This window comes from Salmo salar, chromosome 21 (genome assembly GCF_965601325.2).
Source record: "Salmo salar chromosome 21, fSalSal1, whole genome shotgun sequence".
In the NCBI taxonomy this organism is placed as follows: Eukaryota; Metazoa; Chordata; class Actinopteri; order Salmoniformes; family Salmonidae; genus Salmo; species Salmo salar.
The window spans coordinates 50,190,923-50,209,306 of NC_138311.1; the positions used below are offsets into that span (position 1 = coordinate 50,190,923).

The window sequence follows — 18,384 nt, forward strand, 5'->3', positions numbered from 1 at the left end:
ATTGCCCATGACAAGTTTTTTTTTTATCAGAGTTATTGACTTCACAATAAACCAGATTCAAGTAACTTCCATGACAGCTTTGTGTTGCTGAAACTTGAAGCATCAACCACGACACAATCAATCGGGAGGTGGACTATACATAGAGCTGAAAATTAGGCTAATTTGAATATCTCTCGTCAGGGCAACCTGGCCAACTTCCACCACGGAGAGTGCCCATTGACGCTGAGCGAGAGACTGAACGGCACCAACCACGCCATCCTGCAGACCATTTTTTTATGCTGGGGCCTCAGGACTGTTAGGGTTAACTTGAAGGGTGTGGGTGGTAGGTGGAGTAAATTGAAGGAAAGTTTGATTTGACATGTTTTGTGCATATTTTTTTTCATCACTCATAATAAAACCTTTATATTCATTGAGTCTCCTGTAATGAAAAGGCTTTGGTATTATTCTGACAGATAGTCTCTTCTCAGTTTGATACAGACACAGAAAGTTCAGATAGAAATTTACTTTATAGAACAGATATAGTTCTTTCATATAGAATGAGTCAAGTTATCCCTCTCAGTCACAGATTGTGAAGTTTACCACCATCCTATGGCCACTGCACATACTGAAAGCAATCCCTGCCCACTGGGCACAGACATCAATTCAATGTCTACTCCATGTTGGTTAAAAAAATACCAATGTTGATTCAACCAGTGTTGGCCCAGTGGGTGTAAAACTCTGCAGTAAAACAGTTTTTCAACTGGCCTCTTCACTCCAACATTTTGAATATGAAATCTAATGTTTCATATGAGGTGACATCATAGAATGTCACCTTTTATTTGAGGGTATATTCATACATATCTGTTTTACCATTTAGAAATGAAAACACCTTATGTATCTAGTCCCCCCATTTGAAGAAGTATTTCGACAACTTCACTTGTTTTGTATTAACGGTAGTAACCCTTTAAACGTAATGTTCAGTTAAATTATGTATTTAGATATCGGTTCCCTTACCCTGTAAGCAGTCTATGAACTGCTCTCATGAGTGACTGAAACGCACAGAAATATTCCCCAAAAACCCAGCACGGTTCAGATTCAGGGAAGAGTACCAAAACATTTCTGTAGCACTGAAGGTTCCCAAGAACACAGTGGCCTCCGGAAAAAGTTTGGAATCACCAAGACTCTTCCTAAAGCTGGCCGCCCGGCCAAACTGAGCAATCGGGGGAGAACCTTGGTCAAGGAGGTGACCTAGAACCCGATGGTCACTCTGACAGAGCTTCAGAGTTTCTCTTTGTAGATGGGAGAACCTTACAGAAGGACAACCATCTCAGCAGCACTCCACCAATCAGGCCTTTATGGTAGAATGGCCCGATGGAAGCAACTCCTCAGTAAAAGACACATGACAGCCTGGTTGGAGTTTGCCAAAAAGCACTTAACGGACTCTCAGACCATGAGAAACAAGATTCTCCCGTCTGAAGAAACCAAGATTGAACTCTTTGGCCTGAATGTCAAGAGTCACGTCTGGAGGAAATCTGGCACCATCCCTACGATGATGCATGGTGGTGGCAGCATTATGCTGTGGGATGTTTTCAGCAGCAGGGACTGGGAGACTAGTCAGGATCGAGGGAAAGATGAACTGAGCAAAGTACAGAGACACATGATGAAAACCTGCTCCAGAGCTATCAGGACCTCAGACTGGGGCGAAGGTTCACCTTCCAACAGGACAACAACCCTAAGCACACAGCCAAGACAACGCAGGAGTGGCTTCAGGACAAGTCTCTGAATGTCCTTGAACCTGATCGAACATCTCTGGACAGACCTTAAAATAGATGTGCAGCGACGCTCCCCATCCAACCTAACAGAGCTTGACAGGATCTGCAGAGAAGAATGGGAGAAACAAGGTGTGACAAGCTTGTACCGTCAGACCCAAGAAGACTCAAGGCTGTAATCGCTGCCTAAGGTGCTTCAACACAGCACTGAGTAAAGGGTCAAAATATTTATCTCAATGTGATATATACGTTGTTTTCTTTTTACATACATTTGCAAAAATTTCAGAAAACCTGTTTTTGCTTTGTCATTATGGAGTGTTGTGTGTAGATTGATGAGGAAAAAAACAATATAATACATTTTTGAATACGGCTGTAACATAACAGAATGTGGAAAAAGTCAAGGGGTCTGAATACTTTTTCCCGACTGCACTATATATATATATTTATATGTATATATATATATATGTATATATATATATATATATATATATATATATATATATATATATATATAGATATAGATATATAATTAAAAAAAATATGTCTATCTATCAATTCAAACTGTGCAGAAGGCATTTTATGAATAGAAAGAGACATCTGTTACAAAACACCAAAAAGTTGAATGACATTCTGAGAGTTTAAGGCCTTCAATACTGGGTAGGCCTACAAGGTAGGGAGGGATGTATTTCTGTTTGTGGCGATTGTCATACTCTGTTTATTGTGCTGTTGAAAGTGCAAGCCATGATATTGAAGCGCCCAAAGTTGGTATGGTTTGTATAATGGTTGTGTGGTGCATTTGCACAGAAACCTGTTAGGGTAAAATGAGTTGCATTTATTTTATGTAATTGGCATCAACATGTTGGAAAACTGATATCACCCCTAGCTGATTATTGTCTGCATCCGGCTCTGATCGTATGGTAGGCCTAATAAAACAGACAGGGAGAGTGCGCTCGTCCGTAGAGGTCTGCGAACCCTCAACTTTCTGGCCCGTAGCCCTGCGTGGTATCGACTGTGCCACAAAAGCATGCCGAAGTGTCAAAGTCAATATCCACGTTTCTCAACACAGGGTTGCTACAGTTATTATTTATGCTCATAAGCGTTATTTAGTTAATTATATGAGGGGGCAGGGTATGTTCTTATGAAAATATTCCCAGTAAATGTTGAACTGTCCCTAATTACTTGAAGTGCTTTTGAGATCATTACTCGATACAACTGAACTGAACTGGAAATCACATTTCTTAGTAACTTCTTTTGTTTAAATCACAAAAAACAACACACCAGAAAGGAAAACAACATTAAGAGGTGATTGGGTCAGAATACAGTGTGGTTGTTCTGATGTTTGACAAATAGTAATTGTCCCCATGAAGTAACTGAGACAAAGTCTACCTCGACTTATGGTTCATAATTCAGTTCAGACGGACATTTTTAAGGTGTATGGTGTGCTCTTATTGAATGCCACTATTAATTCTGATTGTATGTGCTATAAGCTTGAACACCATAAAGTCACGCCCTCTCATCAATTTCTTTACTGTCAGCTTTCCCACACTGGCCAGCTGACATGTGGCGTACCATCATGTCTCCTGAGGTTGTGGATTATAGTCCAAACTGAGCACTGACGTAACCCAAAACAGTCTTACACAGTTATCCTATTTCCCATCTAAAAAACCTTTGAGTGACCAAAACATAACCCATACTATATTTTCCCCATTAAAATGCTCAGCATTTTTGAAAATGTACCTTCTCTCATGTCTAACTATCAGTAAGGATGAAGGACAGGCTAGGTGGGCACAGCAACATCCAATCCTGTTATACATTACATCATGCTTTCAGTAATTATTTGTTGATCCAACCATTGTTTTATTTCTGTGCTCACTTGTTTGTATTTTGTGTGTGTGTGTGCATGTGTTTGTGTGTGTGTGTGCAGAGAGACTATGGGAAGGGGAGTGGCTGTCAGTAATTCAGGGATAAATAGAGAGGCAGAGCTCAGAGTTTGTCAGAAGGCTGACCTGAAAGGGTCACACACAGGATCAAGCAGGAGCAGGACCTCAGCATGTTGACCCTTTATTACAAATGGAGAAACACGAAGATGTTCAATACTGTTTTCAAGACAGAAACTCTTCTTGCAGAAAGGCTTTGCTATCAACATCTATCTATATAGCACTGTACATCTTCTTCTCATTGATTTCAGCAGTAACAGTATTTTTGAACGTACTGGTGATCATCTCCATCTCTCACTTCAAGCAGCTCCACACTACAACCAACCTGCTCATCCTCTCTCTGGCTGTGTCAGATCTCCTGGTGGGACTGATTGTGATACCAGCAACGACTGTAGCAATAATGGAATCATGCTGGGGTTTTGGGGAATATTTCTGTGTGTTTCAATTCTACATTGCTTATTTATGTACTTCTTTATCTCTGGGCAGTTTGGTCTTGATATCTATTGATCGCTATGTTGCTGTGTGTGATCCCTTATTGTACCACTCTAAAATAACAACAACAAGAATGATGTGTTGTATATCCATTACCTGGTGTTGTTGTATCATATATGATGCTGCTATTATAAAAAACTTTGTAAATGTACAGGTATCCAGTAGATGTTTTCAAGAATGTTTTATTGTGAAAGGGTTAAATTGGGTTAATATCATTGGCCTTGTAATTACAATGGTTGTCCCATGTTCTATTATAATAACACTTTATATGAAAATCTTTGTGGTGGCCAGATCACAGGCCAGAAAGGTATTTTCGAAAGAGGCTGCCAGTGTGTCTGGTGTTAAAACTGTACAGGCAAATAAGTCTGAGAGAAAAGCAACAAAAACTCTAGCTATTGTTGTTTTCAACTATCTCATTTGTTGGACTCCATCTTTATTTCCTTTTATTTTTTCCTTTCTTTTTAGTGACAATTTGTTATCATTTATCATCAGCTTTCTGCCACTTGTTAATTCCTTAATTAATCCAATAATTTATGCTTTCTTTTATCCATGGTTCAAAGTGACATGTAAACACATTTTCACTCTGGAATTAAGGCGTTCATAGTTTCTATGTTTCTATTCCTAAATTGGACAAAAAATATATGTTATACTGTTTAGTTGTAATTGCCTCTTTTATGTAACATACACTGATATTACTTATCTCAGTGTTGTCATCATAGATACATGTGGTGTTGATACAGAATGATTTAGCTGGACTGGATTGTAATGACTTGGATAAGGCATAAGAAGGCATAAGCTTGTTTTATAAAATACATTGTAGTCATTTTGGGTTGTATATTCCAAATACCAAAGTCTGTGCTTGTTCCATGGTATTTAATGTGGACCCGAGGAAGAGGACCACAGGAAGATTAGCTGATGATTTTGCAGTGGCTAATCGGGATCCTAATAAATACCAAACACCAAAATGCTAAATAGTATGTAAGTATTCTTAAAGTACATTCTGAGGATGTCATGATTCATTCTACATGTTGTTTAACATCTCCCTCTAGTGGCTCAATTGGGACACAATGACTTCATCAAGTGTAGTAAAGTTTAAATGTATAATACTGCATGATGTCAGATAACGTCCAGGTCTAACTCAATGGTGTATTGTGTAAGTAGTTGATGGTAAAATGTAAGAATATGCAATTATGTGTAACACTTTATAATGTTGTGCAGTAATAAATCATTACTCCCACATTGGTTAAATGTTAGTCAGCTCGTTATTCTCACATGTATAAATGACTACTCTATGCATTAATGATTAAACACAACAGCGCAGGAGACCACAGCAGATACTTCAACCTCAACATACCGGGTATTAATTTGATTTCTAAATGGTAAAACAGATCTGTGTGAATATACCCTCAATTAAAAGGTGACATTCTATAACATCGCCTCATTTAAAACATTTGATCTCAAATCCAAAAGAGACAAGTTTTAAAAACAGTTTTACTGAAGTTTTACACCCACTGGACACACACTGGTTGAATCAACGTTGTTTCTTTTTAATTGAGGATACCCTAGGATAGGGGGCGCCACAGTGCATTTTGAAAAAAATTCGTTCCCATTTTCAACGGCCTACTAATCAAACTCAGAAGCTAGGACATGCATATACTTATTATATATGGATAGAAAACACCCTAAAGTTTCTAAAACTGTTTGAATGGTGTCTGTGAGTATAACAGAACTCCTATGGCAGTCAAAACCCCGAGACCGATTGAAACAGGAAGTGGAATTCAGAATTGTGGACTCGACTTCTCATCTTTCCCTATTAATCACACCGTTAACAATGGTTCAGAGAGCACTTCCTATTGCTTTCACTAGATGTCGCCAGTCTTTTCACAGTGGTTTGAGCCTTATACAGTCGAAACTCAGTGAATGAGACGCGTTGGAAATTGGTCACAGGGGATGGGCCATCACCATTATGATGCCGGCGGCCATGTCTACCCCCACCTTTGGAAACGGTTTGAAACACAATGAAATCATCCCCCTCGAATCTTATTGGCTCTCTTGGTGTTACAGGCCCTGAAGATTAATGTTTTACAACGTTTGACATGTTTGAACGAACCTAAATGGGAAAAAAACTTTTATTTCGAAACGGCTGTGCCGTGCCGGGCAGAGTATTTGGATACAGCATTCAGACGCGCTAACAACAGAAAGCTAATGGAACATAAATGATGGACTTTTTCGACCGAAAATACATCTGTTGTGGACCTGGGATTCCTGGAAGTGCTTTCTGATGAAGACAACTAAAGGTAGGCGATTATTGACAATATTATACAAGATGAGAGGTGACATGCGATTGTTCCAAGATGGCGCCGAGCTCGGTTTATTAGCTCATTTTCTGTGTATCGCAAAGTGTGATTACCCAGTAAAGTTAATTTAAAATCTGGTATGACAGGTGTTCTCAAGAGATATTCATCTATAAATGTTAGATTGACAATATAAATTTAAAAAATCGTTTTCGAATAGTAATATATGGAATTATGCGCTGTTTCCCGGGACGCATTTGAGGGGAAAATAGTCAGTCAACGTTACGTGCCGATGTAAAATGCTGTTTTTATATATAAATATGACCTTTATTGAACAAAAGAATGCATGCATTGTATAACATGATGTCCTAGGTGTGTCATCTGTTGAAGTTTGTAAAAGGTTAGTGCTGCATTTAGCTGTTTTTTGGTTATTTGTGATGCAAGTGGTTGGTCGGAAAATGGCTATGTTGCTGCTTTTTACGATGGACTCATCTAACATAATCTAATGATTTGCTTTTCCTGTAAAACCTTTTTGAAATCGGACGACGTGGGTCGATTCAGGAGAGGTGTATCTATATAAAAAAAAAAATATTAGAATTATTTTTTTTTTTTAATTATGATTTTTTTTAATGCTAATTGGCGATATGATTTTTCGCTGGATTTTGATCCCGCTAACGGGATCAGACGCTGAAGAGGTTCTTTTTAACCAACATGGACTAGACATTGAATTGATGTCTGTGCCCAATGATCAGAGATTGTTTTCAGTATGTGCAGTGGCCATAGGATGGCAGTATAATTCACAATTTGTGACTGAGAGGGATAACTAGACTCATTCATTATGAAAGAGAAGTATGTCTGTTCTATAAAGTCAATTGAACTTCCTGTGTTATGTGTTAGGTGAAAGTGTGTCTGTGCCAAACTGAGAAGAGACCATCTGTATGAATAATACCAAAGCCTTTTCATTACAGGAGACTCCCTGAAAAAAATGTATATTAATACCACTTCACTTATTCAACATTTGATTGTGTTACAGCCTGAATTCAAAATGTATACAATAAAAACATGTTTTTAGAATTTTTTTTGCAAATGTATTCCACATTAAATACAGAAATATCTAATATACATTAGGGTCCCGTTTTATATTACTTTTAGCTTATAAAGGCTCCATAAAGCCTTCATAAGGCCTTTATAAACACTACATAAATGTGTCACAAATCATCTATAAGCGTATGTCATCCTCTATAATGGGTTCATAAATGTGGCTTAAATGTGACATAACCATTAATGTAAAATATGACATAACCCACTATGTCAAATATGACATATACCTGTGCTTTATAAAGGGTGGCATAAGCAATTTTAAATAAAGGATTTATAAATCATATTAAATTGAGGCCTCACAAAGCATTTATAACCTTGTCATGTATCTTGGCAGTGAATTGCAATGACAGGATAGTGGGTTCGATTGCCGGGACCGCCCATAGGTACAATTGTATGCACGAGTGACTGTAAGTCGCTTTGAATAAAAGTATCTGCTAAATTCTATATATTATATTACTCTAAAACATTTATTCTGTGGCAAAACCTCTTTTTTTTCATAGACAATATTGGACCTGACCTCAACTTTCCCCAAAATGCTGTGCAGCAGGAAGAGACACAGGAAAGCTGGAAGGCAAATTAAAATCAATTTACATTTTTTGCCAAATTACATTTTCTCTGATTTTGTTTTTACAGGTTTCGGAATTTCCAGAAAAATGTCTGATTTCCCGTATTTTTTCTGACCTTTTTATTTATTTATAGGCAAACAACTAAATTAGATTTTCTGGGGATGGCTTTTGAGTTCTGGTAAAAATCTGAGAAATGTTTGTTTTTTAGTGTAGTTAACCTTTAATTCAGTGTGCATGCCCTGCACTGTTGTTTGGTTAGCATTGTTTCTGTAGCACAGTAAGACACGTGATGAGTTGCAAATCAAATGCCCAATTGTTGTACCACTGGACAGCAAGCAACGAGTTAGCTCACCTTTATTTATAGTAATTTAAATGAATTTGTAGCAGTTAAGTGTTGAGTTTGATTACATATCATCCTCAACCCTTATTTCAAATAATTTTGGTGACTTGCGAGCAATTACTAGCTAGCTAGGTAACAAAATTTAGCTAGCTAGAACGCTCAGCAAAAAAAATCCACCTAGATACAGCTACGTCTCATAGTCACTTCATAAGATATGTAAATGAAAGAGGAATATAATAATACGAATCAAATGGAGTTTTCCATCTCCCTATTTAGAGTGTTTCTGGCACAGCACAGAAATGCCCTCATCCAGATGGTGTGACAAAGGCATTTCGTAACAGACCTGCTAACTTTCTTTGTTACTTTTAAGGTTGGAACCAACATGCAGTACCTCCGGCAGGCAGAGAGGAAAAAACCATTCGTCCACCAGCTCAAGGCCAAAATACACTATCCACAGCATTGTTTAATGTTCAATGTAATTGCATTAGTGGACTTTTTGAAACTTCATGGATTTTGTATTGTTCAAATGTTTAACTAATAAAGGAAATGTATGGTTTAAAAATGTTTTTAATGTTTATTTGTTTTAGCTGTTAGTGATAATTCCTTAAGTGTTAATACATTTGTGTTTACATAATTAACCTTTATGGATGTGTTATGAATGACCGAAGGTGTCTGACTTTATAGTAAGTACACCGTAATACGATATAGAGTCTTTATGGATGTTTTATGAATGACCGAAGGTGTCTGACTTCAAAGTAAGTATTACAGGACACTACATAAAGTCTAAATAAATAGGTTATTAACGTTCTGCTGATATATGAAGGTTCTATCATGAGCCACATGGGTTGATGGACCTGCAAAGCTTCCGTGTGTGTGTGTGTATGTGTGTGTGTGTGTGTGTGTGTGTGTGTGTGTGTGTGTGTGTGTGTGTGTGTGTGTGTGTGTGTGTGTGTGTGTTAATATATAGTATGTGTGTTTTGTCCCTCAAGTCTGCCCCAGTATCTGTAGTCAGACCCAGGTCCTAGAACATGTGAGTGTGGTGGTGAACAAACCTGTGTCTGTAACCTGTGAGGCCTCTTGCATCCCTCTTCCTGCTATCACCTGGCTGAAGGATTGAAACACAGCAGCGCAGGAGACTGCAGAAAACACTTCAACCTCGCTACATTACTGTCAGAGTGCTGCCAGGTCATGCCAGAGCAGCTCTCTCAGATGTGGTTGAGTCTGAATGAATATGTGACCGACCGGCTTCATTCAGTCCTATGAAGCAAATTTTGAAATTGTGTTTTTTACATTGGATACAAGTAGAGACTCGTTCACACAGCATCGTTCACACCCTCTTAAGTCTTAGCCCCACCCATCTCCTTACGGATTTACATGTGAGGCCATGTGCTAAACAGAGTAAGGTAGTGTAGTAAACAACCAAAGATTTCAAGACTAAAAGTGGTGACAGTTTTTGCAAAAAATAAAAATGAAAACTTGATCTAGTCCTTGGCCTAAATCCTAATCTGACTTTGATGAAGGTCATGTTGTTCTTCACATTACCATCTCTGGTAAATACACACCATATTAAAGAAAATTGAAGTCACATGCACAGGATACAGGAGGTGTAAACGGTACAGTGAAATGGTTACTTGCTTATTTGCATAGTAGCAATATCAAAAATAGAAATGAAATACAATAGATGACCTTAATCAACCTCAGACCCATCTGCTTAACTTGATGGGTCTTGTACTCATCTGGTGAAGTGGAGTCTTTTCTTTAGACATATAGCTAGCTAGCTAAACAATGAATCTAATGATGCTTTCAAGATAACTGTGAACTTGGAAAATACAAGGTCAAATCATGATGTCAGGGATCTTCAGGTCTGAAAGTCGGGGGTATAGAAAGAGGCCAGATTTCCCGAGTTGGAATTCCGAGTTGCATGACCGTTCAAAGCGATTTTTTTCCAGTCCGAGCTGTTTTTTTCCCCAGAGTTCCCAGTTTTCTTGAAGGCACTGAAGTCGGAAGTCAGAGATTTTTGAGTTCCCAGTTTCGAGTTCCTAGTTGCTTTGAACGCTGCAATAATCCCAACTCATACTGATTGTAATAGCTAGTAATAGCTAGCCACCCTGCATGAATCTGCAGGTAGCTAAAGCTAACCAACTATGTTTAATGTTAGCTAGCTAGCTAACATTAGGCTATAAATAGCAATGCAAATGGCTTTCTGAGATACAAGTAATATTACTACACAGATCATACATGTAACGTTAGCCAGCAATGAAAACGACTTTCTGACAAAATTAGAAATGTATACTATATGAAAATGTAGCTAGCTAGACTCTTACCCATATACAGTACATGGATGAGCGCTTCTCCCTCTCTGTCATGGATGCTACGGGTGCCCTTAGTTTGAAGATGTAATCCAGAGACAGGTGTTTTATACAACAGCCTTCTGTGTTGTTTTATTGACTCCCTCTGCAATCATTTTCTCCATTCCAAAGCTATCATACTCTTCTTCCACCAGGAATTCCACTGATTTCAAAAATTGGTCAATTTCTTCCGTGACAACAACACTGTTGATTGTCGTTTCTTTGCCATTATTGTCATCAGAAAACTCTACAATGTCTGATTCAATGAAGATGTTTTTACCTAAATCATGGATTTCCTCATCATCTGATTCATTTTCAGAATCAGAGAGTCGACATGGCACAATCGTCCTCCAGAAACTGGACAGCAGTAGAAAAACTTTTGCAGTTCTTCATGATATCTTTCAAACAAATCTGCGTTAGAAAGGATTATCTACACATACAGAGCAGTTCATGTTATATACAGAAGCATGCTACATGGCAGACCAATCCAAACTCATCTCTCGGCATGTTCAGCCCATCCATTTTCTAAACTAATCATGGCTAGCGGGTTTTTTCATATTTACAAATATCATACACAATTGTTTTTAAGGCACATGAAAGATCATATGTTCCAGATGGCATTTCTGCAAAAAAAACGCATTTTGATAAAAAAAAATACATGTTTACAATCAAATGTTTCTTTTGGGAAATAGTGATGTGCGACATATGCCTAGTTTCCTGAAATGAGTCATATATAGAGATTTGGTGACACTTTAAAATAATACCTTGTAATAAAGCATTTGTAATAGATTAGCAAATCATGTATTCATCATTTATTTATCATTGCTCACACATTTGTAAATGTTAGTAAGGTAATTATTCACACATTTATTAATAAATGATAACTTATAAGCTATTTATTCACACATTTATTAATAAGTGATACATTAGCTATTTACTAATCCATCATAAATGCTTTATTACAATGTGTTATTATAAAGTACTACCAATTAGGGTTACAGTATGAAAGTTGTAGCATCTCCAAAACAAACTAATATCTACTTTGAGTAAACAACTTGGAAAGGCATTATATCTGTGTTGATCCTGGATCATATTATATCTGTGTTGAGCCTGGTTCATATTATATCTGTGTTGATCAATGATCATGTATTCATGTATTCAGGATGTGCCAACTCAGAGGGGCCATATAAAAAAATTGCAAGTTCTGTAGTTGTGAAAATTGCTTGTTATTTGTCTAAAACACTATAGAGAGGGGTGTAGGATTGAGACTTGAGTGAGGTTAGGGGAGGCAGTCTGAAATCCTACCTCTTCATGAATATCTTGATTAAATCCCCTACAGTCTATCGATGCATTGGTGCATCAATCTAAGGAACATAATACAAAAATCCCAATCAAAATATGTCACTTTAGGCTGATAGAGATATCTGTTTGTTTGCATGGGCTGCATCTCAATAGACCCCATCTGCCTATGGCGGCCTTCTGCATCTGCGGTGAAAGGTGGCCGATCAACAGTGTTGTTTGGCAGACCATGAGACATCCTGAGAATCTTCTCACGAAAACATCTGCAGCGTTTGGCCTACAAACTAATATGACCTCTCCATGGCCATTTTGCTCTACGACCCCCACAAGCCGAAAGTGACAACTTCTGTTTGTAACGTCCAAACCATTTGGGCTTCAAACTAATGTGAAAAGGGAAGATTCTCCTGAACACCATGTTGTTCTCCGTTTTGCTCTACTACCTCCACAAGTGTCACGGGACTCATCTGAAGGTAGTTAAATAAAGATTAACAAAAAGGTAACTGGTGTCGGTTAAAAAAAGCAATGGAACTATGGAGGTAATTGTGTGCCTTCCCAAAATAAAGGTGTTAAATATATGTAATGTACAGTACCAGTCAAAAGGTTGGACAGACTTACTCATTCCAGGGTTTTTCTTTATTTGTACTATTTTCTATGTTGTAGAATAATAGTGAAGACATCACAACTATGAAATAACAGTAATTGAATCATCTAGTAACAGAAAATATATTTTATACTTTAGATTCTTCAAAGTAGCCACCCTTTTCCTTGATGACAGTTTTGCATACTCCTGGCATTCTCTCAACCTGCTTCATGAGTTAATCACCTGGAATACATTTCAATTAACAGGTGTGCCTTGTTAAAAGGAATTTCTTTCCTTCTTAATGTGTTTGAGCCAATCAGTAGTGTTGTGACAAGGTAGGGGTGCTATACAGAAGACAGTCCTATTTGGTAAAAGAACAAGTCCATATTTTGACAAGAACAGCTCAAATAAGCAAAGAGAAACCAACAGTACATCGTTACTTTAAGACATGAAGGTCAGTCAATACGAAACATTTAAAGAACTTTGAAAGTTTGTTCAAGTGCAGTTGCAAAAACCATCAAGCCCGTCAGGTGGGATGGTGGGGGGGGGGGGTACTGTCATGTACTGTCATGCCTGCTCCCACTCCCCGTCCTTGGCTCTCGAAGGTGCCAGGCTCCCCAACTTTACGCACTTCTGCCACCATCATTACGAACACCAACCATCCCCCGTGTCGCACATCAGCAATTATTGGACCCACTTGGACTCAATCACCTGTTTCATTACCTCCCCTATATCTGTCTGTTCCCAAGCTCTGTTCCCCGCTTCAGGATTAATTGTCGTATGTGGTTGTGTTACCCGTGTGCTTACACTGTTCCTGTCTTGTTCCATGTCTCTGCTATATTAAATGTTGACTCCCCATACCTGCTTCTCATCTCCAGCGTCAGTCCTTTCACATATGTGCTATTTCATCGTTTTGATGTCTTCACTATTAATCTATGGTCCAACTATATACAAAAAAAGAAAAAAACTCAGCAAAAAAAGAAACGTCCTTTCACTATCAACTGCGTTTATTTTCAGAAAACATAACATGTGTAAATATTTGTATGAACATAACAAGATTCAACAACTGAGACATAAACTGAACAAGTTCCACAGACGTGACTAACAGAAATGGAATACTGTGTACCTGAACAAAGGGGGGGGGGGGGGGTCAAAATCAAAAGTAACAGTCAGTATCTGGTGTGGCCACCAGCTGCATTAAGTACTGCAGTGCAACTCCTCCTCGTGGACTGCACCAGAATTGCCAGTTCTTGCTGTGAGATGTTACCCCACTCTTCCACCAAGGCACCTGCAAGATCCCGGACATTTCTGGGGGGAATGGCCCTAGCCCTCACACTCTGATCCAACAGCTTCCAGACGTGCTCAATGGGATTGAGATCCGGCCTCTTCGCTGGCCATGGAAGAACACTGACATTCCCGTCTTGCAGGAAATCAAGCACAGAACAAGCAGTATGGATGGTGACATTGTCATGTCTGGAGGGTCATGTCAGGATGAGCCTGCAGGAAGGGTACCACATGAGGGAGGAGGATGTCTTCCCTGTAACGCACAGCGTTGAGATTGCCTGCAATGACAACAAGCTCAGTCCGATGATGCTGTGACACACCGCCCCAGACCATGACAGACCCTCCACCACCAAATCGATCCCGCTCCAGAGTTCAGACCTCGGTGTAACGCTCATTCCTTCAACGATAAACGCGAATCCCACCATCACTCCTGGTGAGACAAAACCGCAACTCGTCTGTGAAGAGCACTTTTTGCCAGTCCAGTCTGGTCCAGCGACATTGTTGACGGTGATGTCTGGTGAGGACCTGCCTTACAACAGGCCTACAAGCCCTCAGTCCAGTCTCTCTCAGCCTATTGTGGACAGTCAGAGCACTGATGGATGGATTGTGCGTTCCTGGTGTAACTCGGGAAGTTATTTGTTGCCATCCTGTACCTGTCCCGCAGGTGTGATGTTCGCATGTACCGATCCTGTACAGGTGTTTTTACACGTGGTTTGCCACTGCGAGGACGATCAGCTGTCCGTCCTGTCTCCCTGCAGCACTGTCTTAGGCGTCTCACAGTACGGACATTGCAATTTATTGCCGTGGCCACATCTGCAGTCCTCATGCCTTCTTGACACATGCCTAAGGCATGTTCACGCAGATGAGCAGGGACCCTGGGCATCTTTCTTTTGGTGTTTCTTAGAGTCAGTAGAAAGGCCTCTTTAGTTTTCATAACTGTGACCTTAATTGCCAACTGTCTGTAATCTGTTAGTGTCTTAACAACCATTCCAGAGGTGCATGTTCATTAATTGTTTATGGTTCATTGAACAAGCATGGGAAACAGTGTTTAAATCCTTTACAACAAAGATCTTTGAGGTTATTGGATTTTTACGAATTATATTTGAAAGGATCCTAAAAAAGGGACATTTCATTTTTTGCTGAGTTTATATATTTATCTATATACACTGCTCAAAAAAATAAAGGGAACACTTAAACAACACAATGTCACTCCAAGTCAATCACACTTCTGTGAAATCAAACTGTCCACTTAGGAAGCAACACTGATTGACAATAAATTTCACATGCTGTTGTGCAAATGGAATAGACAACAGGTGTAAATTATAGGCAATTAGCAAGACACCCCCAATAAAGGAGTGGTTCTGCAGGTGGGGACCACAGACCACTTCTCAGTTCCAATGCTTCCTGGCTGATGTTTTGGTCACTTTTGAATGCTGGCGGTGTTTTCAATCTAGTGGTAGCATGAGACGGACACCATGCAGGACGTTTGGCATTTGTCAGAGAACACCAAGATTGGCAAATTCGCCACTGGCGCCCTATGCTCTTCACAGATGAAAGCAGGTTCACACTGAGCACGTGACAGACGTGACAGAGTCTGGAGACGCCGTGGAGAACGTTCTGCTGCCTGCAACATCCTCCAGCATGACCGGTTTGGTGGTGGGTCAGTCATGGTGTGGGGTGGCATTTCTTTGGGGGGCCGCACAGCCCTCCATGTGCTCTCCATGTGCTCGCCTGACTGCCATTAGGTACCGAGATGAGATCCTCAGACCCCTTGTGAGACCATATGCTGGTGCGGTTGGCCCTGGGTTCCTCCTAATGCAAGACAATGCTAGACCTCATGTGGCTGGAGTGTGTCAGCAGTTCCTGCAAGAGGAAGGCATTGATGCTATGGACTGGCCCACCCGTTCCCCAGACCTGAATCCAATTGAGCACATCTGGGACATCATGTCTCGCTCCATCCACCAACGCCACGTTGCACCACAGACTGTCCAGGAGTTGGCGGATGCTTTAGTCCAGGTCTGGGAGGAGATCCCTCAGGAGACCATCCGCCACCTCATCAGGAGCATGCCCAGGCGTTGTAGGGAGGTCATACAGGCACTTGGAGGCCACACACACTACTGAGCCTCATTTTGACTTGTTTTAAGGACATTACATCAAAGTTGGATCAGCCTGTGGTGTGGTTTTCCACTTTAATTTTGAGTGTGACTCCAAATCCAGACCTCCATGGGTTGATAAATTGGATTTCCATTGATTATTTTTGTGTGATTTTGTTGTCAGCACATTCAACTATGTAAAGAAAAAAGTATTTAATAAGATTATTTATTTCATTCAGATCTAGGATGTGTTGTTTAAGTGTTCCCTTTATTTTTTTGAGCAGTATACATATACTGTGCATTCGGAAATATTCAGACCCCTTGACTTTTTCCACACTTTGATACATTACAGCTTCACCTCCGAACAGGACAACATCCCAAAGCACACAGCCAATTTAATAATAAGGCTACAATATTAATATAAAAAATTTAAAGCCAAGGTGTCTGAATACTTTCCAACCCCTTGACTTTTAATCAGACCCCTTGACTTTTTAAAAGTGTTGACATGTTACAGCCTTGATATGTTACAACCCCCCCCCCCCCCCCCTGCTAAATGACTAAAATGTGTAGCAGAGGTGAGTAAGAATCATGTTCTCGTGATGAGGTATCCCTGCCTGGTACTTCAAAATCAGTGTCACCCTCAGTCAAAGACAGACTCTTCTCTTAACTAGGCAAGTCAGTTAAGAACAAATTCTTATTTTCAATGACAGCCTAGGAACAGTGCCTTGTTCAGGAGCAGAACGACAGATTTTTACCTTGTCAGCTCGGGGATTCGATCTTGCAACCTTTCGGTTACTAGTCCAATGCTCAGTTTGAGTTTTGCTGATGTAATATGAAATAACAATGTACTAGATTATCGTGGGCTTGTGTCTGTGTGTGTGTGCTTGTGTGTTCTTATTTGAGGGATATTAGTGTCATTATTGCATGTTATTGCTAACAGGTCCATATTGAATCTGAGAGAACAACAAACCAGACAAAAAATATGATTGGGTCAGAATACTGCAGGAGGATGTCTGGCAAATATTATGTGTCCCAATGATGTAACTGTCTCCCTCAACTTGAATAATTATTTCATAATATCAGTTCAGATGGATATTTTTACAAGTCTATGTGACACGGTTGTCTAGGAAGAAGCAGACCAAAGTGCAGCGTGTGTGTCGTTCCACATTTTATTTTCACTGTGAAACTATGCAATACATACACATAACTAAAGAACAAAAAAACAACAAACCGTGACGCCAAGGTGAAACATACACTAACTCAAAATCAATCTCCCACAAACCCAGGTGGGAAAAACACCTACTTAAGTATGATCTCCAATTAGAGACAACAATGACCAGCTGCCTCTAATTGGAGATCATCCCAAACAAAACCCAACATAGAAATACAAAAACTAGAACATAACAACATAGAAAATCTAAACTAGAAAAAAAACCTGTCACGCCTTGACCTACTCTACCATAGAAAATAACATCTTTCTATGGTCAGGACGTGACACTATGGAATGTTCCTATGAAATGCCATTAGAACATACACCATAAATATATGCCATGTTACCAACTGCCCGACTGTCAACGTTCCTATGCACTGGCCAAATGACATATGCCGTATTGTGTCGTGTAGTTTCACAAGGCCATCCTTCAAAATCGGATTTCGTTGTCTTGACTATTAGAAGTCTAACGAACTTCAGTATGAGATTATGCTTAATTATGGGGAAAAGGTGAACTCCATTAATTAATCTTCTGGTCATCATGAGTGATCAGATTGTACATGGGTCTACCGTTAGAGAGGCTGGTTTCAGACTACAGGCCTATACCAGGGAAATGCATAAAGGGAAGGACCTGTTTTGGTAGATCATGTTACATCAGGAGGCAAGACAACCAGATATTGTCCATGTTTCCATTGTACAATTAATTATCTGATTAAGTAATATTTTTATTAGCATAATGTCTCAATTACAAGCAGTATGTTGCCCTTCTTTTTTAAAGCTCCATTCATCTAGAATCCCTACCATCATGCAGTGAGTGCAACTTAAACCATGTTAATCAGTAAATGGTGAGTGACAAACAAACAAGGGGAACATCTCAATAGTCCACATGGCTTGCTCTGACTGTGTCTTCTTAATCTGCACTAATGAACAATATCTGGCCAATGTAAAACCTATCATCTCTCCCTTCTGTTTGAATCTTACTAGTGTACCTCCTGTCTCCTGATTCTGCCTCTTCCTTCTCCTCATCCTGTTAGTGGTTCTCTCATCTTCCTCCAGACGGAATCCTGTGTCTAGTGACATCCGATTTCCCAA

General features: G+C 39.5%; 1 protein-coding gene across 1 annotated transcript in view; it reads left to right on the forward strand.

The window, feature by feature from the left end:
- The first annotated feature begins 3,818 nt into the window (after window positions 1–3,818).
- The window catches only part of LOC123729530 (trace amine-associated receptor 6-like), an 85,756-nt gene continuing 71,190 nt past the window's right edge, over window positions 3,819–18,384 (forward strand). The window contains exon 1 of the mRNA XM_045704401.2: window positions 3,819–4,484. Within this exon, the coding sequence (XP_045560357.1) occupies window positions 3,819–4,484 (666 nt within the window). The remainder of the gene's footprint in view (window positions 4,485–18,384) is intronic.